Source organism: Alternaria metachromatica (genome assembly GCF_023757995.1).
Source record: "Alternaria metachromatica strain BMP 0045 chromosome Unknown scaffold_12, whole genome shotgun sequence".
Lineage (NCBI taxonomy): Eukaryota > Fungi > Ascomycota > Dothideomycetes > Pleosporales > Pleosporaceae > Alternaria > Alternaria metachromatica.
This window is the reverse complement of record NW_026055503.1, coordinates 225,652-249,523: the sequence shown is the minus strand read 5'-3', so window position 1 is coordinate 249,523 and position 23,872 is coordinate 225,652. Positions and strand designations below refer to the sequence as shown.

At 53.4% G+C, this 23,872-nt stretch overlaps 8 protein-coding genes across 8 annotated transcripts; 4 read left to right on the top strand and 4 right to left on the bottom strand.

The window, feature by feature from the left end:
- Positions 1–1,492: 1,492 nt before the first annotated feature.
- J4E83_005854 (uncharacterized protein) lies at positions 1,493–2,236 on the top strand (the record flags this gene model as incomplete). The annotated part of the gene is made up of 3 exons (XM_049332770.1): positions 1,493–1,582; positions 1,635–1,934; positions 1,991–2,236. 3 exons carry the CDS (start codon positions 1,493–1,495, stop codon positions 2,234–2,236), a joined length of 636 nt encoding a protein of 211 aa, XP_049188012.1.
- Positions 2,237–2,873: 637 nt separating this feature from the next.
- On the top strand, positions 2,874–6,003 carry J4E83_005853 (uncharacterized protein; the record flags this gene model as incomplete). Its single annotated transcript, XM_049332769.1, has 4 exons — positions 2,874–3,067; positions 3,118–3,357; positions 3,410–3,644; positions 3,691–6,003. 4 exons carry the CDS (start codon positions 2,874–2,876, stop codon positions 6,001–6,003), a joined length of 2,982 nt encoding a protein of 993 aa, XP_049188011.1.
- Positions 6,004–6,289: 286 nt separating this feature from the next.
- Positions 6,290–7,926, top strand: J4E83_005852 (uncharacterized protein; the record flags this gene model as incomplete). Its single annotated transcript, XM_049332768.1, has 3 exons — positions 6,290–6,298; positions 6,769–7,165; positions 7,259–7,926. The coding sequence occupies 3 exons, from the start codon at positions 6,290–6,292 to the stop codon at positions 7,924–7,926; spliced, it is 1,074 nt and encodes a 357-aa protein (XP_049188010.1).
- Positions 7,927–8,396: 470 nt separating this feature from the next.
- J4E83_005851 (uncharacterized protein) lies at positions 8,397–9,522 on the bottom strand (the record flags this gene model as incomplete). Its single annotated transcript, XM_049332767.1, has 2 exons — positions 8,397–9,279; positions 9,401–9,522. The coding sequence occupies 2 exons, from the start codon at positions 9,520–9,522 to the stop codon at positions 8,397–8,399; spliced, it is 1,005 nt and encodes a 334-aa protein (XP_049188009.1).
- A 569-nt stretch (positions 9,523–10,091) lies between these two features.
- J4E83_005850 (uncharacterized protein) lies at positions 10,092–11,272 on the bottom strand (the record flags this gene model as incomplete). The annotated part of the gene is made up of 2 exons (XM_049332766.1): positions 10,092–11,148; positions 11,199–11,272. The coding sequence occupies 2 exons, from the start codon at positions 11,270–11,272 to the stop codon at positions 10,092–10,094; spliced, it is 1,131 nt and encodes a 376-aa protein (XP_049188008.1).
- Positions 11,273–11,836: 564 nt separating this feature from the next.
- Positions 11,837–13,653, bottom strand: J4E83_005849 (uncharacterized protein; the record flags this gene model as incomplete). The annotated part of the gene is made up of 2 exons (XM_049332765.1): positions 11,837–12,978; positions 13,158–13,653. The coding sequence occupies 2 exons, from the start codon at positions 13,651–13,653 to the stop codon at positions 11,837–11,839; spliced, it is 1,638 nt and encodes a 545-aa protein (XP_049188007.1).
- Positions 13,654–14,890: 1,237 nt separating this feature from the next.
- Positions 14,891–20,209, top strand: J4E83_005848 (uncharacterized protein; the record flags this gene model as incomplete). The annotated part of the gene is made up of 3 exons (XM_049332764.1): positions 14,891–17,726; positions 17,777–19,198; positions 19,245–20,209. The coding sequence occupies 3 exons, from the start codon at positions 14,891–14,893 to the stop codon at positions 20,207–20,209; spliced, it is 5,223 nt and encodes a 1,740-aa protein (XP_049188006.1).
- An 868-nt stretch (positions 20,210–21,077) lies between these two features.
- On the bottom strand, positions 21,078–22,101 carry J4E83_005847 (uncharacterized protein; the record flags this gene model as incomplete). Its single annotated transcript, XM_049332763.1, has 4 exons — positions 21,078–21,211; positions 21,342–21,632; positions 21,686–21,782; positions 21,829–22,101. 4 exons carry the CDS (start codon positions 22,099–22,101, stop codon positions 21,078–21,080), a joined length of 795 nt encoding a protein of 264 aa, XP_049188005.1.
- Between the last annotated feature and the right edge of the window lie 1,771 nt (positions 22,102–23,872).

Genomic DNA, 23,872 nt, shown 5'->3' with positions numbered 1-23,872 from the left:
CGCGTAATCAATTCTCAATCTATTTCGCCTGAAAGCCTTGCACCGGCTACATCCCGCGTTGCTGAACCGGCAGTAGTTGAATCTAGGCTCATACGATGCATCCTTGGTCGTGGCGTCGCTCCGAGTCACCACGTGCGTCGAACAGCTGTTTGATGCATGCACTTGACTAACTCTTCTAAGATTATTTTTAGACGCATCTCTAGACCTCACATCTGCAAGGGCAGCAAATCGCGTTCGCTAAAATTGATCAAGGCAGGGCCTCGAGCACCGATGGAACGACAAGCTTTAATATAAGGTTAATCTACGCGCCAAGAACTCCTCACTTCTCTAGATCTTTAGAATTGGACGTCCACGATACCCTCGCAGTACTATGCCGCTCGTTCCAGGCAGGGAAACTATTTTCAGTCTTCGCTTCCGCACATGTTCCGTTGCTGCATTACATACAGGATCTATAGATGAAAGACAATATCCGGATGAGCTTGTTTGCTTCTCGGTCAGCTTCGTGGACTGTCTATACCCAGCATCCAGGCCCGGCGTTTCTATTCTGAGTTCTGCACCCCAGGCAAATACGCTCGACTCATCTCGCTTTCATATCTACATCCACTGGGCTGGCCAAAATCTATGCGAGGAAACGGCTCAAACCCACATCGACTCGCTTGTGCAAAAAGACTTTGGTACCCTAGCCATCATCTGATATGAAACGGCCACGGTATACCTCGTTGACCGCGAGTCTGGGTTTCGTATCGCTATCAAGAGAATCTATATGCCCACGCGATGGATGTGCTTTTACTTTCAGCAGCTGTACCACCGGCACTCGGTTTCCGGGTAGGTTGCATACGGCGCCACCAAGTTGTGCAAGAATTCGTGATACTCGCATGTCAGCAAACCTCACCAAAAGACATTGGCATTGGTGATGCCGAGAGTTTCACGCATACTGCACCACCTAGTGGCGCAGACGTACGATATTCAAAGAGCCGCCACGATCCAGGGTTCAATCTCCTCGCGCCCGGAAAACTCAAATGAAGATGCTCCGTTGCTGTGATTCGGGTTAGGACTGCAGCTGGAAGCGAGATGCACGGCGGAACGAGACTATCGCATACCCCAGATACCGACACTTAGCCTGGAGGCTGGCTTAGGATGTGTCCACACGGAACAATACTTCAGCTAAGCGGACAATACGAACTCAGCTGAGCAACTTCTGCGATTCTGGACCTATGAGCATGAGCGGCCCGCCGGTCCAATCGTACTCGATAGTGCCATTGGCACTTGGCAGCTGTTATCGTGGTCGGATTGTAGATGTCGCCCAAGATGGTGTTGCCGCGGCAGTGGTCAAGACAATCAAAGGTAAAGAGCTGGCGCCGAGGGACTGGTATATAACCTGGTGCATATTCCCTTCCATGATCCTCATCCAGCTTCTACTCTCGGTTTCATCTACCACATCATCAGCTCTACATCTAGCCTTCTCCGAAGACCGTCTTTCCAAACTATCAACATGAAGTGGCTCCTTGCTCTCCTTCCCCTCGCGGCAGCAGCCCCTGCGTTCCCCAATGTTGAGCTTGGTGACGCTCCACCGCCCGGTCAGGTACGAAAAGCACAGATGGAGATTTACGAGACGATCAACTTACGCAACACAGGTCAAGATCCGCGGTGTCAGCTATGGAGGAACCGGTTGCCCACAAGGCACCATGAGCTCCCAAATCAACAGCGACAGGACTGTCATGACGCTCATCTTCGACGCGTACATCGCCTCGATCGGCCCCGGCATCGCGGTTACGGAGCAGCGCAAGAACTGCCAGCTGAACGTCGACATTGAGTACCCAGGAGGCTTCCAGTACTCCATCCTGTCTGCCGACTACCGTGGTTACTCTGCCATCCAGAAGGGTGTCTCTGGCACTCTCAAGTCTACCTACTACTTCTCCGGAGACACTGCTCAGGTAAGATCTATCCACGCTCCAATGGCGTGGACCAAATGTGCTGATACCCGAAATAGACCTCGACCGAGTACAAGTTCGACGGGCCAACAAACGGCGACTACCTCAAGCACGACGAGGCGGACAGCACCTCGGTCGTATGGGCGCCATGCGGCACCAACGGCATGCTCAACATCAACTCGCAGGTCCGCCTAACCAGCAGCAACGCCAGCGCCACTGGCCTCCTCACCACTGACTCTACCGATCTCAAATTCACCCAAGTCGTGTACGTGCAGTGGCAGAAGTGCACACCGCCCAAGCAGTAGAAACTGATTGCGGTTGATGTAGGCCGAGACATTGGATCAGCTGGATTAGTGTGAATGGGCCATGGGTGGTGCGGGTTGAGGACTTGAGGTGGAGGCGGTGTTAGTCGGGGAATGGAATTTACGAAGATATGCCGGACGCATGTTTGATGTTTGCATGATAGTTGAATCCTTTTATGAGATGCGCATCTCTCATTTCACTCTCCACATGCTGTGATGCTCCACTTGCCCCTTTACGCACTTCAGGACCAGGGACACGAGCGAGTAAGGCTTGCCAAAGAGTGAGGGTGATGGTAGTATTATTCTGGGATCACACGGTCTGCAACATTCGCATTCGAGGTAGCACACAGTCGGGTGCGCCCGTTGGCAGGACAGAGGTGATGTGGCGTGTGGTGTCGCAGCCACGTCGGAAATTGTGGGGATAAGAGGGCATTCTTGGCGGCAGGGTCGTGGTTGCCGCATTTAGATCCCTGTCTGTTTACCAGCGGCCGTGCGTCCCATAACAGAAGTTCCGGCTGGAACATCGTCATTGAGCACTCCAGCCCGCAACACCAAACCCTCGCTCGCGGCTGTTCCCCACGCTTTCAAAGGAGGCTGCGCAGTGCGATTGACCTGCTTTTTTCATTTCTTGGGCGCAATCATGGCCGCCGCGGGCGCGTCTTCCATCTCCGTCACCGTACGAGTCCGCCCTTTCACTATCAGAGAGGCAGCCCAAGTCACGAGGAACGATGACCAAACGCTGTTCCTCGGAGACGGTTCGCTGGCGGGCTTGCCAGCGCCGAAGCTCCACAAGGGCATCCGGCCTGTCATCAAGGTCATGGACGAGAAGTGCCTGTATGAGACGTCACGTATCATTTCAAGGCATGAGGGCTGACCAGTACCAGAATCTTCGACCCTCCAGAAGACAACGCCGTCCAGCGGTTCGGACGATCAACAATAGGACCTCAGGGCAAGCGATCCAAGGACCAGACATTCGCATTCGACCGCGTCTTCGACGACACTACCTCCCAGGGCGATGTATACGAAGCCACGACGAAGCCCCTGCTGGACAGTGTGCTGGATGGATACAATGCGACTGTCTTTGCGTATGGTGCCACAGGTTGTGGAAAGACGCATACCATCACGTATGTTCATGTACACCGCTAGTTACTCACAGGAGAACTAACATGCCTCCAGTGGAACATCACAGCAGCCGGGCATAATCTTTTTGACTATGCAAGAACTGTTTGAGAAGATCCAGGACATTCAAGACGAAAAGGTCACCGAGATCACGCTCTCTTACCTGGAGATCTATAACGAGACAATTCGCGACTTGCTTGTAGAGGGTGGCAGTAAACAACCCCTGATGCTCCGCGAGGATGCCAACCAGGCTGTATCTGTCGCTGGTCTTTCCAGCCACCGACCACAGAGTGTAAGTAGGATGGATACACTGCACGACAGGCGTCTAACAACCACAGGTTCAAGAAGTCATGGATATCATTGTCCGCGGCAACGAGTACCGAACCATGTCTCCTACCGAAGCGAACGCTACCTCTTCCCGATCCCACGCCGTACTCCAAATCAACGTCTCCTCCAAGGACCGCAATGCCTCGGTCAACGAACCCCACACAATGGCTACCCTCAGCATCATCGACTTGGCAGGTAGTGAGCGCGCGAGCGCTACGAAGAACCGTGGAGAGCGTTTGACGGAGGGTGCCAACATCAACAAATCCCTACTCGCGCTGGGAAGCTGTATCAACGCCCTGTGTGACCCCCGAAAGCGCAACCACATCCCATACCGCAACTCGAAACTCACGCGATTGCTCAAATTCTCTCTCGGTGGAAACTGTAAAACTGTCATGATAGTCTGTGTTAGTCCGTCAAGCGCGCATTTCGATGAGACGCAGAACACCCTGCGGTACGCCAACCGAGCGAAGAACATCCAGACCAAGGTCACCAAGAATGTATACAATGTCAACCGCCACGTAAAAGACTACCTTGTCAAGATTGATGAGCAGAGACACTTGATTGAGGAGTTGATGAAGAAGCAGAAGGATTTCGAAGGAAGCGCTTTGGTCAAGTTCCAGAAGCAGAGCGAGAAGAAGGATGGCATCTTGCGAGACGCTGTAGTACGCTTGCGCCAGGCTTATACAGACTCTGAGCCCGACCGTCGGGATCGGTTGAATATGTCAAAGACCTTGAAGCTGGCCGAGAAGCGCATCTCGATGATTTCGGCATGGATCGCGGCATTCGATAACGTAAAGGATGTTCGCGAAAACGAGGAGATGCCCGCTCAAGTTACAGCAATGAGAGATACCGCAGTCGGAATATCCGCAGAACTCGAACAAACGCGACAACATTGCCATAGGCGATTGGAGCGTACCGTATGGACGAGCAAAATGGACACAGCGCTGCATGTTGGACTGAAGGGTCTGGCGGAGGTTGACGGCAACGCTGACGGCCATGATGCTGCCGACCTTACAAGAGAGTACGAGCTCCTCAAAGCCAACGCGGATCGCGAACAACTCAATGCTCTGCTGGATATGGAAAAAGGCGGCGAAGCTGCCATCGTCCAGGTGTTGGTACAGGCGCACATCGAGACCGTCACAATCCTAAGCCAGATCACCCAAATGGATGAAGCTCAAGCAGTCGAAGCGGCGAGGAAGCTGCTTACGAAGATCATGAATTCTTGTACAAATGCGACTTCGCAGGTTATTCGGCCAGACGGTGGCCTGCCAGTCACGGAGTTCTTCGAGCCAAGCCACAGAGGCACACCAAAAAGGAGGAAGCCAGTGAACATCATGGAGCCCTCTCCCATGCGACCAATTGCTTTGCCAACACTAGCAGATGCGCCGCATCTCACATCATCGCCAATGAAGTCATCACCACGCCGAAAGTTGATGGCAGGAGCCCGGAAGAGCGTTCAGTTCTCGCCGATGAAGAAGAAGAAGTCTCCATCAAAGACGAAGCGAGGGGTGCGCTGGAGGGACGACACCGAGAATGGTACACTTGCGGAATTCCAGAAAACACCAGAACACCTAGCAGGAACGCCAACACATTCTTCCACCCCAGTGCCAGCACCGACTTACTCGACAGGCATCCCCATACCAAAGTACGATGGAAGCGGTGGCTCTTCACCTATCCCTACACCACCAAAAGCCTCTGTAGATTTGAAGGGCTCATCGCGCTTTGCAGTCGGCGCGTTGTCTAAGCGTTCAGACGGATCCCCCACATCTCGTTCCAACAACGCCTATGGCTCGGATTCCGATGGTGCGTCGCCTCTCCGCGAGATCTACAACAACCCTCGGACTTCATCCTTAAGCAATGTAGAGAACGCCACGTCGGGCCCTGCGCCAGAAGGAGACAGCGGCCACTCCAGTTCAGAGGGAGAGAAATGGACACCATCAGACGCGCGACAAATCGGACACGCAATCAAGCGTCGTTCTTCCACAAACGGAGGATCTGTACCTGTGAACCGAGCGCATCGTCGTCGTAGTCCGACAGCAGCGACTATTGGTAGCCCGCCCAACGAGAACTCCCTTCTCTCCGCGGGTGCAGCACGTCGCATGGTCAAGTCTGTCCACGAGGCTGACTGGAAGAACAGCGTACTCAGCCCACGGGTTACGCCCATAATGAAGAGCGCTGTAAGGCGCACTACCTTGGCGAACGTCGGTGAAGATAGACCTCGGGAAGCACCACCCAGCTTGAATGCGCGAGCGCCTGTACGGATCACTAGTGGTTCTTCGTCCAGAGGTAGCCTCATGCCTAATTCTAAGAGCGTCTGGCGTTGATGTACCTCTTGCTAATTGGGGCATTAGGTGGTTGGAGACGCCACCGTTGGGGCTTTTAACGACTTTTTCGCTTCTCGTTGCTCACTAGTTGCATTCTGTTCTTTTCGATTTGGCGATGTTCTGGCGCCAGGTCATTCTCTTGTGCATCTGTCTCATTCTCAAAACCTTGGAAAACTCCATCTAGAAGCATTACCGAAGGCTTGGGTCGGTGTTTGGGTAATCTCCCTGCCTATGGCAGTTGCTGGGGCGTATTCAGTTGCGATTGCATTGGGATGTACTTATATCAATGTCTCGAGTATTGCGTAGTTTTCCTGTTACTAGCATCATTTCAACGTTTTACGATCGTCTCTTATGCTCAATTGTGGATGAAAAGTGTCTACTTTCAAGGAGCAATATCAACATGTCAATACAACCTCGCAAGGTTACTAGAGCCACTCGCCCACTCACTAGTGATAGAGCACGATATCGACCACAGCGACAGAGCCAAACTCCACCACCTACACCAATCTCCTCGGCCCTGCTACTTTCTATTTACTGTCATTCTGATTTGATTTCCTCGAGTGCAAGTAAAGTCTAGGTGGCGTGTTGTTTGTTCTGCAGAACCTGACGCACTCTCCTTCACTCCGACCCTAACGCTGGGTCCGCTAACATCACCAAGTTGAGCATCAACCGCGCTGTCCAACGCCCTTACGTAGCTCGCAGTGCCCGCAACATCACAGGTAAGCAAGTCTCGGTGTTATCATTCAGTCCACTGATACCTCAAAGGCCCCGAGCTGTCCCGCCGCCGCCGCCCCCAAGAAGAAAGCCGACACGCCAAAGGAACCAACTTCTAGTCAGCCCGCCAAGAAGAAGCCCAAGATTGCTCGGAAACGCAAAAACGACGGCAATGACAATATTCTCGCTTCCGGAACGGATCCGAAAAGCTTCGTACAATTACACAAAGGCGAAGGCCAGGTCGGCTCCTACGCCATGTTCGGCCGCTGGGACGAGTTCCGCAAGTTCATCCTGTCCAGCCTAGTGCTGAATGCCTATACCAATTCTTACACCGACCGCGGAACAATCCAAGTGCGCCAGAGGGATGTACTAGAGTATATCCGTGACCGGGAGGATAGAATGAAGTCGGAGGCAAGCCCCATCGACGTATACCCAGTGCAGATCGACAGTATCCACGCCGTTCAACGAACCGCCCTCGCATGCGAACAGCTATACAGACAGGTTGAGAGGGCTGCTTCTGGGCAATGACCATTCGACCAAGAGCAGGAGAAGAAGGCTGTCAGCGCGTTCAAGGCCCTGACAGGAAGGCAAGCATCGGCTTTTGACCGTTCGGACGTGAGCGTGCAGAGCTTCGGCCCCTACCTCAAGTACGGAGAAAGCGACCTAGAGCCATACAGCCGCGCGTTCAGCGTGATCTTGTGTCTTTCGTGGTCATTGAGCCCCAAAGTATGGAGCAAAAGGTTCGAAAATGCCAAGTGGGACGAGGAGGTCCGTTCTAGTACAGCTCACGTCCCGCATTGGATGCGGGAGCGAGACGACACAAAGAAGACCGCCAAAGCCCCAGACCAAGCAACAAATACATCCGAGCCGCCCAAGCCGAACCTGGAGGTCCTTGTATCTTGGAAGATGATTTCCCTTTTACCTAAGCAACGAGAGCTTACGGGGTGGTTAACAGAAACCGGGCTGATCGACAACATCATACTGGAACTCCGGATGACGATCAGGCCAACAGCAACTGTTACGGAAGTCCGCGACATCATCCGAGCAAAGTTTCAATTGGATCAGAACCAGGCCCAGATCGCAACGCTGCAGGTGAAAAGCTCGTTGTCGAACATCATAAAGCAAGATTGGAGCGGCGTGCAGAAAGAGCTATGGTCTGGAAGCGATTCAAGCCCAGTTGTCGAGATGACCTTGATCGACGTTGTCTGATACATCCTCGTCGAAGTCACTAATAGAGAGGAACATTAGTAGGCGTGGCAGCGACAACAAGTTTTGTACCTAATAGAGTATTAGCTTACAAGTCCATGTATTCTGTTATAGTCTATACGTGCTTACTATATAATAAGGATAATAAGCCTGTATACCTTAAAGCCTACTATACAACTTCTTTTGTAACTATAATCCTAGTTAAGACACTCCTGGCATACGTAATACACGTAGAATGAGACTCCCCGGCTATTATGTAGGCGGTACGTCTAGCATTATTTCAACGTTTTACGATTATCTCTTATGCTTAACTGTGTTGGCGACTTACGCAAAACACACGAGATACACGATAACTAAATCCGCCTATTAAATATTAGAAGGGATGAGAAAGAGGTTGACTGTGTGAGAAAAATGATGACATCTACCATCTGCTAGGTTTCATTGCATTGCTCATGTCTCCATCCTAACGACTTCTATTTCTCATCTCCAATCTTGAAGACATACTTGACTCCGCTTGCCTTGCCATCCCTCAAATTCTTCATACCCGTCTCTACTCCCTGCAGACCACCAGGAATAACCTCATGCGGATGCGGCTTGAACCAGCCCTCCGCCAAACCCCTCGCCATATACCTGAACATGATGAACGCGTAATCTGCATCTTCCTTGTGCGCCGAGCCCACCATCGTCTGAGTCTGCTGCACAGTCTCAGGAATACCTTCATATTTCTTACCCGGCAGAACAAGCGTGAGCTTGCCCGTGGGCTCTAACACCTGCACGATGTTCGTGTAGGAGTTGTGTTCCGATACAGCGTCATACGCGTACTGCAGTTTCTGTCCCTTGAGCGCATCTTTGATGCCCTTTACGACCGCTTCATCACCCTTTCGGTAATCAACGATTGTGTCGCCCTTTGAACGGTCGATAAGTCCCTCGACGAACTTCTCTCCTCTTCCTGCTACAGCGATGATGGGGTGGATGTTTGCGCGCGATGCTAATTTAATCGCGTAAGCGCCCACTGCACTCGCACCGCCATACACAACCAAGGGCGTAGGTTCCTGTGCGGGAGTCCACGGGTCGGGCAGACCCATGCGTTGGTGCAGTCCGATGGCTGCGGTCATGGCAGCAAGGGGCAGGGTCGCTGCTTGCTCGAAAGAAACAGAAGATGGGATGTGGAAGGTGGTGTGGGCCCAGCCTACTGCGTACTCGGCGAAGGAACCACCCGGTGTCATCATCTCGTGGAAGGAGGCGACGCGGTCTCCGGGCTTGAACTCGTAGACGTTGACACCGACGCTGTGGACGTAGCCGGCGATGTCGTCACCGGTGTTGAAGTTGGGTTTCATGTCGTAGGCGGGGATTTTCCTGGAGGATGTGTTAACGGAGGATCGATTGAAAGGAGAGATATTGGAGTGAGAGGTAGGTCACGTGGACATTGTATCGTGCAAGTACTTGGATAGTAGCGGGAACCGGGAAGTAGACATACCAGTCTTTGGGGTTACTGCCCGAATAGACGACCTTGATGACGACCTGGTTGGCTTGTGGCTCGGGGACAGCGACATCCTTGATGGTGACCGAAAGGTCTTTTGCTACTTGTGCTTCCTTCATTGTGATAACTCTTTTCTTTACAGGTTCTTTTCAAAATGCGTAGACGAATTAAGATGGACAACGGGTATCATGTGCCGTTAAGTTATGTAGGTAAAGGTACCCCCCAAAATGAGGCGGGGCTCCCAAGCATCTTTATATCCAAACAACATGATCCTGAACATTCCACCGTCCGTCGTCCGACATCAGGAAAGCGAATATGTGGAGCTGGTGTTAATAATGACGAATGTGGGGTTTAGTGTGCTGGGTGGAGTAGATCTAGCCCTGGAGGTTGTTGGCGACGTCGATGATGCGACTTTTCGGTATTCGCTTTTGGTGCATAGCCGAGATTGGCCGGATGGGATGATCGGAAGCTGGGCACCTGGGATTCCTCCGATATCATTAATCACGGACTGGCAACCCCTCTTGCATCGGCTCTACGCACGTAACGTATTGTACTATACCCTGGCATGGAACAAACTTCGCAGGTAAATTGTGAGGAAGACACAGATGAAATCTTAAGCTCACTCGACGCCCGGGAATCGACCCGAAACCTAGGATCGAGCAAGCTATCCGTTTTGTAGCCAACAACTCTATAGCTTCCCCTGTATCTTGTTCCCCAACACCTCATCCCTCCTCCTAACATCCACATCCCGTGGCCCTTCCTTCTTAAACTTCGTTGTAACAACCCATTCCCTAAGTCCCGCTCTCCCCTGTCCCTGGCCTTCAACCTCTTTCCCAGGCCGATCAAGCACCAAGACAGCAGTGTTCTTATCTACGCCGCCAACCCCATCCTGCCCAGCCTGCCCGTACTCTCCTTTGCCCAGAGCAAGTGGAGATATGCAAGCTTCAGCAAAAGACACTTCAGGCTTCCCGTCGTACATGCGCGGCTTTTGTAGGAAGTCAAGACATTTCTCGCGCTCGAGCTGTAGCTCCGCCAGACTAGGTGTGGGCGAAGAGGGTGATGTGACACTTGATGCTAAGTACGGAGCCAGCAGCAGGGTAAGCAAGAACTGTGGTGGGAACAGGATAATCCTGTTTTGCCGCGCCAGGTCGATCCATTTGTTGGGTGGCAGGAAGCGGGCAGCGGTGTGCTCAATACCGCCATCGTGTGTAGGTTTGGGTATGACAATCTCGTCCTCCTCTTCCAGTCCCGAAGACGGTGGTGTACCCTTGGGCGCGGCGTGCTTCGTCGGCGACACGGAGCCAAGGGGCAGGAAATAGATGTACATTTGCGTGGTAAAGCGTTTGGGCACGTTGGGAGGCGTTACCCAGCGGGTGAACGGAATCAGAGCTTCGGTATCAGGAAGTGCACCCCACTTCTCCAACAAGTCTCCAAACTTGACCTTTCCACCGTGTACGTCTCTTCGGCCTTGTTCTCGTTCTTCGTCGCTTATCTCGGTGAACAGCTTCCCGGTCTTTTTGCTCTTGGCGAGTAAGATGCCGCATTCCTCGAAAGTCTCCCGTACGGCTGCCATACGATACGCGGGCCCATCTTGATGTCTTCCTGGGTGGTCTTCGTCGGGGATCTCGCCGTCGTGGGTTTTGGAAAGGGCGCCGCCGGGGAAGACATGGGCAGATGCGAAACTAGAGGCTTTCGATACGCGGTGGAGGAGCAGGACCTGGTTCGTAGGGGAAATGAGCAAGACGCTATACGTGTTAGCATTTCGACATCGATAGACATCGTGATAATCGCATACCTCGAGCTAGGCCGTGGGACCTGTGGTGCCTTTGCCGCCTGCTTCGACGGCTTGTGGTCTGCGGGCGAAGACATGTTGCGCTTTTGAAAGCCGGTCCTTGAGAGCTGAGCAGGCTTTAGATAAGACGCAGTTCGTAGTGACGCTGACGATCGCGCACCGAGCTTCGCCTGCAATGTGGAGTACGATGAGCTTGCGGCGACGGGATGTGGAGAGCAATAGGGGCGTAATGCAGTCGATCTACCTTTAGCCAGGAGAAGAGCAGTGGAACTCAGCTTTGGCATATCCGACCACGAAAGGAGCCGACAATGGCGGTCGGCGCGTCATGGTGGCTTGCATGTGGTTGGTGTTGACGCGCGGGGAGGTGCCGAGGTTAGGAAGTAGCTTGAGCAGTGACAGGGTGCCCAAGAGTCGACACGCCAGAAGTTCGGCAGCGCTTCGCGTCACCCAACAGAAGACATTTTCTTGGGTTTGATCGTAAATGAACATAGTTCGTGGTATCATTGCTTTTGGCCTATCCATTGCTCCAAAATAAGAACATAAATCGTCTTCGTGTCGCATGTCTAATGAGGGAACCTAGCAACCCAGCCAACCACCCACTAACGCCCTCCCAATGCATTCCGTATATCATCTTCAATCGTCTATGAATAGAGCTTCTTGTCGAAGCTGTGCAGACCGTGCACGTTACCCTCAGCCTGTGCGCTAGCAGTGCGCAACTCGAACCTGACGGTGCCGTTGGCAACACCCTCGTGAAGCTCGGTAAGACTCTTGATACCAATGTCCTGCAGCGAGTGCTGAACACCAGCCATGAGGTAGGGCACGAACTTGGTGATCGAGCCACGGTCCTGGACGGATCCAGACACACCTTGGGCAACCAAAACACGGTCACCCTCAGAGAAGTAGCGCGCGGTACCAGCGTTGCTGGCTTTGGAGTCGGCAGCGCCAGCACCGGCCTTCTTGTCCTCCATGGCGGCGATACTGCCCATGCCACGGTAGGCCTTGACGAGCTGACCATCGCGGCTGACAAAGTACTCACCAGGAGACTCAGTGGTACCGGCGAGGAGACCTCCCATCATGACGGCTGATGCACCCATGGCAAGACCCTTGACGATGTGTCCTACGTTCTGGATACCACCATCCGCAATGCAAGGCACGCCGAAGCGCGATGCGAAAGAGGTGACATTGTACACCGAAGTGGCCTGTGGTCTTCCGACAGCCATGACTTCTTGTGTAATGCAAGCACTTCCGCTACCCATGCCGATACGGAGACCGTCTACACCAGCGGCGATGAGACCAGCAGCCTGCTCGCGAGTGACGACGTTTCCGCCAATCACGTCGAGCTGAGAGTACTTCTCCTTGATGTACTTGATCATCTCGATCTGGTACATGCTGTTTCCCTGACTGCTGTCGAGGATGACGATGTCGAGACCGGCATCGACGAGCTTCTGCAGACGAATCTTGTCCTCAGGTCGGGTGCCGATGGCAGCCGCGGCGATCAGCTGCTTGGAGTGTGGGAGCTTGGACGCAAGCGGGAAGTTGAGGTTCTTCATCAAGTCGGAGCGAGACAGGAGCGCAATCAGGTTGAAACTCTCATCCACGATGGGAAGCTTTCCCTTCTTGGACTTGTTCAGGATATCGTTGGCCTCCTTGAGCTCAACACCGTGGCGGGCGGTTACGAGGTCCGTGGACATGACTGCGGTGACCGGGTCGTCCAGCTTGTCGTGGAACTGGATGTCTCGGGGGGTGATGATACCGACGAGCTTGGAGCGGAGGGTGCCGTTCTCTATAGTCAACTGTCAGCGAATGCATCTCGACAAAATTGACAACAGGTAGCGTTTGTGAGGCATTTCAGATACATTTTCTCCACAGTACGACGGAATCGTTGCGGATGAACGAAAGTTAAATTGAAAAGGTAATCATCATAAAGCAAACATGGGGATAAGAGTCTAGAGTCTGACTTACCAGTGACTGGGAAACCACCGAAGCCCCACCTCTCCTTCAGTGCCTTGGCCTCTCCGACTGTGGTGTTGGGAGAAATAACGACGGGGTCCAGGATGAAGCCGTTCTCGAAGCGCTTGACCTTGCGGACCATCTCGGCCTGGTCGTCCTGAGAGCAGTTGTGGTGAATCACACCAAGACCTCCGAGAAGGGCAATGTGGATAGCCATGTTGTGCTCGGTGACGGTATCCATGGGCGAGGAGACAAAGGGCGTCTTGAGAGAGATGCGCTTTGTGATCGGGGTGTCGAGGGCGACCTCGGCGGCAGGGAAGCCAATGTAGCCAGGAAGCATGAGGAAGTCATTGTATGTGAGACCGCCGTTCTTCTTGGAGTCGATGAGCGTCTTGATGTCGATGCCATCGCGCTCGGGGTACTCGTTCTTGAGGATCTCAAGAGCCTTGGTGTAGTCCAAGGCGTCGGCGGCCGTGTTGGTCATGGCGTCACCGTTGGAGATGGGCATGATGGGTAAAAAAGAAACTTCTCGGGGACTTGAGAAGGGTAAGAGGGGTATCACGGAAGGAAACAGGCCGTCGTGCTCAGCAAAAGACTCTGGCCGGGGAAAGTTGAGGGCTTTCCCAAGAAGAAAAAAGTTGGAAGAAACTGGCGGCGCGGAAAGAATTTCTGTGGGCTCCTTCGCCAAGGCTCCTGCTTCAGGTGACCCCGCCTTTTAGCGCGACGACGACGCGTCCGAAGGGGGATCGATGTGCAGGCAGTACTGCAGTCGACACAACGCTGTACACTGTATGCGCGAAAGACACATATCAACATGTGTAGGGCATGTCAACAATGGTCGCAGTCGTCAGACTTCTGGCAAGGTACGATGTTCTCATTAGCAATAGCATCTAGTGCATTCCATTCTTACCTCGCTAGCACACTCACGTGGTGGGCGCGACGTTTGGACTTGCACGGTACCGGCTGGGAGCTCCCTTATAGTGACAGGTCGACGAGTCGATAATTGGGCGCGTCCAAGGGGTGCGCTAGGCTAAGGTTCAGGTTCAGGACGCGATAGCTCACCGTGCGAGCTGTAGTAAGGCTGTCGCCGTTGATGGCGCCGACGTCCTTGTCGCCCTGCAATTCAGGCATCATGGCCGCGACGCGTACATGGGCTTCCGGGATGGTCGATGGATAGGACATGATGGTGAAGTGAAGTGGTCGGCTCTTCCAGACATGGCGATTCAGCCGCAACAAACACGGTATGTAGATGCACCAGTGATGCAGCACTAGGATGTTGTTTTGAGGGATTCCCGGTCCGTGTGACGGGAGTCGGGATGGATGATTTTCGCGGCTGGAGATGGCGTGGATGGGTTTCTTGGGGTGGTTGGCGCGACAACAGGCCGGCAAGCCCTCGCAGCCTGAGTAAACATCCGCAAAAGCTTGGACGACACACGTCCGCTTCCAGTTTCAACGCCGCTGCCTTTCATCTACTATACCCAATTTCCCTTTCCCGATTCCCATTCCTCTTCGCCCGTGCAGAGTAAAAGTGCGCGCTTGGTCGCAGGGCTTTAGACTGTCGCTTGATCTCATTCGCGATTTTTGTTTTCGGCGGCAGGCGCATCCATATCTCTTGTAATTATCGCGGGCCTCCATGACGGCCTCTTGAGCCCCGACGCCAACGCCATCACCATCTTCCTTTGTCCTGTACGACGCATGCGGTGTAGGACTGGGTCGCAGTAACGCCCTCGACTGTCGCGCTCGCCATGAGTTACCTGACTGCCCCACGCTCGAGACCAGGCCACTCGGCAACATCGCCCTCCCCGCTCCGCCAGACATCGACCGCATCCAATGGCTCCTCCAACCACTCGAACCAGTACCCGCCGAGCCGCTCCAGCACGCAGTCGAGCAATGCCTCCAGCGGCTTCGGCTCGCTGTCGCACCGGCGCGGGCTGAGCGAGGCGACTGCCCTCTCGCGCCCGCGCACAGAGGACTACTTCGGCTCGGGCGAGACAGACCCTTCAGACACGTTCATGAGCATGCGGAAAGCGCTGCGACCGCTGCAGCAGGCACCTTCGAACCCGCCCTCGCCCGAGAAGCAGAGCCCATCGTCACCTGACAAGTACATGCGACCGACGACGCCCGTCTATCCGCCATCGCCCGAAAAGCTCCTACGCCCAGCAACATTCTCGAATCCGCCATCGCCAGAGAAGCTCCTGCGCCCCGCGAGTGCTAGCCCGACCCGAAGCTCCAGCCACCTGCGATCACATAGTGTCGAAAACCTCTACGCCCCATACGATGGCTCCACCTCGCCGACAGCCAAACCGCGCCCGCTCTCGCTAGCAGTATCGCGAAACGACTCCGTGCGCGCCCCCACCCGCGATCATTCGTCCCGACCGCTGTCAACTCACCTGGAACGACCGGAACTTAAGAGCTTCCAGAAGTCATCCACGGGACATCTACGGACTCTATCCAAGTTTGCCGAGGCTGGAAGCGATGAGGACTTCGCCATCAAGTCCCCGGAGCAGCAGGTCGTGGGTCTCAACGGACGGAGAAGGTTGCAGCGGCTAGAAACACCACAAAAGACGGCGTCCACGTGGTCAAGTCGGAATTGGATGGACCAACAGCGCCAGTTCTTGCAGGCCTACGAATACCTCTGTCATATCGGAGAAGCTAAGGAGTGGATGGAAGACATCATCGAGACGGACCTCCCGCCTGTTGTTGAACTGGAGGAGGCACTGCGAAACGGCATAACACTAGCAGAGATTGTTCAGTCCATCAAAGGACAACCGCTGCGCATATTCCGCGATCCGAAGTTACAGTACCGGCACTCCAACAATTACGCTCACTTCTTCAAGTTCCTATCCGAGGTCGAACTCCCCGATCTCTTCCGCTTCGAATTGGTCGATCTCTACGAGAAGAAGAACGTGCCCAAGGTCATCTACTGCATTCACGCGCTCTCATGGCTTCTGTTCCGAAAAGGCATTGTCGACTTCCGAATTGGCAATCTAGTCGGTAAACTCCAGTTCGAGGACCACGAATTGGAGGCTACACAAAAAGGTCTCGACAAGTCTGGGGTTAGTATGCCCAACTTCTCAGGCATGCAAGCCAATTTCCAAGTCGAGCCTGAACCGGAGCCGGAGCCAGAACCAGTGGAATCTGAGGAGGACCGCATTGACCGCGAGCTTGGGGAGAATGAGGACATCATATTAGATCTTCAGGCCCAGATGCGCGGTGCTCTCGTCCGAATTCGCCTCGGAATGGTGATGCAGGAGCTCTGGGACCATGAGCACCTCATCGTGGATCTGCAGGCACGCATTCGTGGCGATTGGGCTCGACAAATCTCCACCTACCGCATGGACATGCGCCGTTTCGCAGTTACTCTGCAAGGTGCCGCGAGAGGATTCCTCGTCCGATCGAGGCTCCAGGGTGAAGAACAGTTTTGGCACGCCAATGAGGCCCAGGTTTTGAAGGTGCAGAACCTGTTCCGTGGGCGCAAGGCCAGAGCGCAAGTTCAGTACACCAAATCGAAGATCGAGCGACACGAACACGGCATACGGCAATTCCAAGCAGCCATCCGAGGAGCACTCGAACGACTACGTGTGTCCGACCGATACGAACAAACCCGCGATACCGAACCATCCGTTATGCATGTGCAGGCTATGATTCGTGGCGCTCTTCTACGCCAGCAAGTCGATCGGGAATGGACTGAACTACAACAGAATGAACCTGAGGTCGCGCAACTCCAAGCCGTCGCAAGAGCAATGCGTGTCCGCCAGTCACTGCGTGCCGATCAGGAAGGTCTTCGTCAACACGAATCTATGATTACAATGTTGCAGTCAACTGCCCGAGGTCTTCTTGCTAGGAAGAAGGACGCCGCAATGCAGAAGAAGCTGGTAAGCACGAATGTCAATTGGTCTGGTCTTCAGTCCCAAGTTCGCGCCAATGTCTTGAGAAACTCTGTCAGGCAGATCCACGAGGCGCTTCAAGCCGAAGTACCTCAGATCACCGATTTACAAGCTGTCGCAAGGGGTGGCACCATGCGTGCAGAGATCACTGAGATCCTCACGCTTCTGCACGAACAAGAAGACAACGTTCTTTCGCTTCAGTCACACATTCGCGGTTTCCTTTCGCGACAGAAGCACTTTTCTGATCTCAAGGCACTTCAGGCGCAAGAACCCACCATTCTAGACCTCCAATCGGCTTGCCGAGGCTTCATGCAACGCCAACGGACCTACGAGACTCTTTGCGAGCTCAATGCTCAAGAGCCCGAAACCGTCGATCTTCAGGCCGTGGCACGTGGTATGCTACTCAGAATGCAAATCGGTATGCAGCTTGGTCAAGTGGAAGAGCATGAAGATGCGATTGTCGAACTACAGACCCTGGCGCGCGGTTTGATGATCCGCCAGAAGTTTGCAGAGAAGCAGCAGTTCTACAAGGAGAATATGGAGAAGGTTATCAAAGTGCAGAGCTTCATCCGTGGTCGTCAACAAGGTGAAGCCTACAAGAGCTTGACCAGTGGCACAAACCCTCCAGTGTCGACTGTCAAGAACTTTGTGCATCTTCTTAACGACAACGACATCGACTTTGATGAGGAGATTGGTAAGTCGCTCTTTGATTACTATAGTCATGTTTTACTAACGGAATGTCAGAGTTCGAGCGTCTTCGCAAGACTGTAGTACAGCATGTGCGCCAGAACGAGCTCGCCGAGCAGTACGTCGATCAACTGGACATCAAGATTGCGCTTCTCGTAAAGAACAAGATCACCCTTGACGAGGTCGTCAAGCACCAGAAGCACTTCGGTGGCAACGTCGGCACCCTACTCAGCAGCAAGGACATCTCGTCAAAGGACCCCTTCGATCTCAAAGCACTCAACAAGAACTCGCGCCGGAAGCTGGAGCAGTATCAGGAGCTTTTCTTTGTTCTGCAGACGCAGCCTCAGTACATGGCGAGACTCTTCAGGCGCGTTCGTGAACAAAATCTCGCAGAGGGTGACATCAAGCGCATCGAGCAGCTGACCATGAGTATGTTTGGTTTGGCCCAGAAACGCAGAGAAGAGTACTGGCTGTTGAAGCTGCTTACAAGATCGCTGAAGGAGGAGATTGAGGGCTGTGCGAACCTCCATGAGTACCTTCGTGGCAACTTCTTCTGGTCCAAACTGTTCGCCAACTACGTCCGGTCACCGCGAGACCGAAAGTTCCTCAAAGATGTTCTTGGAACTGTCATTCGTGAGAATATCATTGAGAATGAGCACCTGGACCTGGAAAGCGACCCGATGCAGATCTATCGTTCCGCCATCAACAACGAGGAGCTCCGTACCGGCCAAAGTAGTCGTCGCGACCCGAATGTCTCGCGAGATGTAGCACTCAAGGACCCCGAGACACGTGGTACTTTCATTCACAACCTGCAAGATCTTCGCGATGTTGCCGACCAGTACTTTACGATGTTCGAAGAGGTACTCCACCGGATGCCATATGGTGTAAGGTACATCGCACAGCAGATGTTCGAAGAACTACGCTTGAAGTTCCCCTACGAAGCGCAAGAGCAGCTTCTACAAATCACCGGCTACTGGGTATGGAAGGCTTACATTCAGCCTGCTCTATTGCAACCTCAGCACTGGGGTGTGGTGGATCGTGGCCTGTCGCCAGTGATGAACAGAAACCTTGGAGCTGTTGCCAAGGTCCTCAGTCAGATCGCCGGGGGGAAGCTGTTTGGTGGAGACGACCTTTACCTGCAGCCTCTCAACAGCTACATCACCGAAGCAATCGATCGCCTACAAGATATCTGGTCGAACATGATCAACGTCCGTGCCGCCGAAGCTCAGTTCGAGATTGACGAGTTCAACGATCTGTTTGCAAGAACCAAGCCGACACTCTACATCAAGCTCGCAGACGTATTCGCCATTCACAACCTCGTCATCGAAGATCTACCAAGTTTATGCCCCTCTCAAGACGATCCACTCCGTGAGATCGTCCGTGAGCTCGGTAGCGCCAAGAACAACGAGAATGAGCTTCTGCACGTCAGCTCCAGCGAAATCACATTGACCCTGAACCCCAAGTACCATGAGCAAGAGGGTAAGTTCTTCATCCATTTGCAGTTACCACTTACTGACTTTCCTAGATCCCGACTCTGCAATCAAATCCCTCTTCATGGAGACCAAGCGCTACGTGCTGTACATCATCCGCATCCAAACCGGCGCCAACCTCACCGAGATCATGTGTAAGCCGGTTACCCCCGATGACGAGAACCGCTGGGACGCTCTCGTCCGTGAAGAGATCATCGCGCAGCGGAAAGATCGATCGCGGAAACAGAGCAACGTAGTCCGATCTTCTGCCGCTTCGACTTACACGCAGGATATGGGCTCCAACTCTGTACTTGATCTTGACTACCCCACACTCAAGCAATACTGTCTGGAGAACATGGTACAACTCCAACGCGCAGGCCGCATCTCGCACACCAACAACTACCAAGACCTACTCAACGCCATCGCGGTCGACATCCGCACCAAGCACCGGAGACGTATCCAACGCGCCAAGGAATTGGAGGGAGTACGGACTACACTGGCCGCACTCGACGAGAAGGCACATTTCCTAGAGTCGCAACTGAAGTCCTACAACGACTACATTGAACAAGCCATGGTAACGCTGCAATCGAAGAAGGGCAAGAAGAAGTTCCTCCTCCCCTTCACCCGCCAATACAATCACCAGCGTGAACTCAAGAACAGCGGTCGCGAGTACCGCTTCGGCTCCTTCAAATACTCCGCCCGCAACCTGGCCGAGAAGGGCATCCTCATCTCCTGGTCTGGATACCACGAGCGACAATGGGATCGCATGGATATTACCATCTCCAGCAACCAAACAGGTATCTTCGAGATCCAAGGTTCCCAAGGCTCCATGATGATCCCTGGTGCTTTCGCCGAGGTGCCCCTCGACGGCCTCCTCCAAGCGCAATTCGACAACCACCAATTTATGAATCTCTTCGGCGAAGGTGCTCGGGGTGGCGCGGCTGCCGGCGACGGTGTCGCCAGAGTCAACGTTAATCTGTTTTTGCATTTGATCTTCAAGAAGTTCTATCGGGATGAGTAACGGCATGCATGCAACGGCGGTGTTTGATAGGTGAAAGATGGGGTAACCGTGTTATACCTTTTTCTTTTTCTGCTTGTTGTTTCTGCATTTTATGGATGGTCGGGGGATCGGTGTTTTCTCTTTTTGTTGGTTACGACCATGATGATATCGTTCGTCGCTTGACGCTTCTTCTTCTTCTTTTCTCTTTTTCTTTCTTCTTCTGGAACGATACATACATATCCTAGCATAAATGCATCTTACATAATTTGTACTCAGAGTGTTGTGATCTATTGCTCTGATGGGGGCTTATAAATCTTGATCCGTGAGACCTATGCAACTACGGCAGGTATTCCATTTGCGACCATGAAACACGGTGGGAGCAGGCAGATGTGTTGTTTGGGTCGCGCTTTCCGTTGCTGTCGCAAAAGCCAGAGTAAGATGCCCTCATCACGCACGTACTCGTTGGGGTATACAGCACCGATAGTCTTTGATGGAAAGGGTCGAGCAAAGCTCATGTAGTAGGCAATATGATGCATTCTCTACAGAATTGCTCACAGATACGTCCCTGTAGTATAGCCGGCTTATACGAAAGCTTTCTGTCCAGCGCACAACCATGAAACGAACCCGGCTACCTGACTCAATGACCTCAAACTTTTGTACCACGCTCGTTCGGTGAGAGTCCTGCGGACTATCCGTGCACCTGATCCGCTATCCTCCACGACCGTACCGCTTTGTACGTGCTGGCTTGGGAAACCACCACACTTCAGGCAGTCCTCCATCGGCGACTTCTCCAGTATCGGTAGGCGATTCGGTCTGTGTCGCCTTGGAGTCGGAATGCCTTTGGGCCAAATCAGTATGCGTATGAACAGGAACCAGTTTGCGCGATGACTTACTGTCGCTTCACCCTCTTGTCTGCCCTTTCTTCGTTTTGCCGCAGGTATACTGGATCTGCCCTCCGCTTGAGTCGCTGAAGGTCTATGTCATTCTCTAGGGTGTCATCATGTGGAGTTTCTTCGCTTTGTCCTGCGCGAATGTCAGTTCTTCGAGATCTACAGTAACAACAAACTAGTTTTTGGGGCCAGCGTCAGCAGCATCGACGGTTCATGTAGGCTCGTGATGGTAAACCACAAGGATGCGCAAAGACATAACTCACCTCCCGCGACTGCATCGTTTGGCGGAGCGAAACCACGAGTCTGGCGTTCCTTTTCGTCCACTAATTCTTGACGAATTTCCATAAGCGCCTTGCCGAGAAGATTCTTGCCAGGCCAGCGGCCCTTGTGCTTTTTCGCCTCCTCGAGCGTCAAGCCGCAACTCCAAGTCATGTCCCTTGATGCCTCGACGATCTCGCGATCAGAGGTTGCGAGGAGGACTGCGCGGAGAGTATCAGACGACTCTGAGACGGTGAACTTCAAGCCAACTGCCTTCAACATGACCTTGTATGACACTGCAGCTTTAGATTAGCGATTTCTTCGTTGTGACACGAGGACGTCATCATACTTTCGTTCCACTCTTTAACATCTAGGTTCTTAACCTTTTTCCCCAGTGCTTTGTGCCTTTTCGGGTCGGATGTTCTCATGATCGCGTCGCCGGATCCCTGTTAAGTGTTAGATTCTGGTTTCCTCACCGCTGCTTAAACTTACAGTGTCCATCGCCCAAAGCGCCTTAGCATGCTGGAAAAACTGCTCCACACAGCAGTATTCCCTGAACTTCGGGGGACCGTAGGTAAAGATCGAATTCTTAAAGCTGCTTATATACATGTTGCTGAGTTGCCCGTAGACGTCCTGGGCACCGTAGAAGAGTATGGGGCCGGGCGACTCATCGGCGCGCGGCTGCTGAGACGGAGAATCAGGCTGGCGGCTGTATTCGTTTCCGCGGTCGCGGATGTACATGGGTGGTCGGTCTTGGGACTCCATGTCGCACGTCATGTTACTGTTCTGGACAGGTTGCGAGGAGAGAGAGAGAGAGGGCTAAACTTCGTTGTTCGGTCATCTACTTATGTGAGCGGAGATGCCTACGGCTCGCGCATTTTGTTGTCTCTCACCTTGTAGCTCCACCTTCACCTGTCTCGATGAGAGTCCAAGGCCCAAATTTGAGCGACCAGGGCGACAGCTCCGCATGCTTGTCGTTCTGTGATCTTGATTGCCTCCGAGAAGCAGCGAAGCTACCTTCATCTTGCCCTCTGGTATCGTGCAACCTCGATTGGCGCGTACGGTATCTTTGTAACTGGCGGTAGTGGCTAACTTGTGCTGCACATCTTCAAAAACCGTGTTTCGGATGTTTGGTAAAGAACACGCCTTTTGCATGTATGCATTCTGACATTATGAAGTTCCGGCCGACGTCACTGCACGTGTCCGATCGCAGCCTAGAGACCCCTGAGTTCACGTTCCACGTTTTGCGGATCGCGCACGAGCCATATCCCGCCACTTCACCGTCCCATGTGCAAACCCGCCCAAACGCGACTTTTCAACAACACGCGACGATATAATATCACAAAATGAGCTTCTCTTCGCCTTCGGGCATTTGGTCAATTTGAAACGATACAGAGAAGATTAGCATGGCCCCTGCACTAAGGATGACACGCTCAATCAAAGAGAAGCTACCACTTTTTTTGTCAATTTCTGCGATTTAGGGACGAACAAAACTCAGCTTGTTCGAACCACAGCGGTAGCAGAGGGCGACAACGGTAAAAGGGCTGCCTTCTTTTTGCTCAGAGGATGCGCTAGAGGGGGCTGGGTCAGCGTACAGGGTCGAGTTTCACTGGCGGGTGGCGCAAGGGCCATGCTCAATCTTACCGCCTTGTAGGCATGAACATCAGTGATCACCTGCTGGAGAGCCGGTACAGGCGGACGTAATCATGATGGGTATATTGTATCGTCGTATCTGGGTAGAGCCTGGAGGTATTCGTGAATATTCCCAAGCGCAAGTTGAAATCCGGAGGGCCATGTATCCTCCAGCCTATATTATCATCTCGCCGTCTTCGCCATCAACACCGCCTGTGTCCTCCCCGTCATCCTCATCCAGGTCTTCCAGTGGGTAGGTGAGGATAGCTGCGACGTTTCCGAGGCCCTCGAGTCGCTTCCCGCTCTCGTGTAATGAGCTGAGCACCCTGACTTCGCCACCCTCCACGTCCCGCACTTGGTCGACTAGCTTCACCCATCGTCTCCTCTCTTTCACATCTTGTGCGCGGAACAGGGCGTTGTTTATCATGAGCACTCCACCACCGCGCCCAACTGCGCCTTTGGCGACAGCGCGCTCCACCTCGCGCGGGCCGTACCACGCCCGGCCGTCATCCTGTCGCATGAGTGTGTTGAACTTATCCATTAATGCCGTTTCGCGCGCGAATTTCGTGTCGGACAGCTTGTTCGTTATCGCCGGCGACGAGAGCACCTCATTAAGTGAGTGTACGTGCGCCGATGAGGAATGCGCGATGATTATCGTGGGTATGAGGGCCATGAGCGGCTTGTTGGTGGTCCGTGTCGCTTCCTCTTTGATGTACTGTAGAAACGCCGAAGCTACGAAGCCTGGACTGGCGAGGAGGAGTGGGAGCGTCTTGCCTTGGGGTGTGCTGGGGGCGTTCGGTAGGTCGATTTGCCGTAGTAGTGTCGAAAGCGTCGTCGAGAAGAACCTGTCCATGCCTTTGCTGTGCCCATCTACGCCACCTCTCCTCTTTCTGGGTACGGAGAC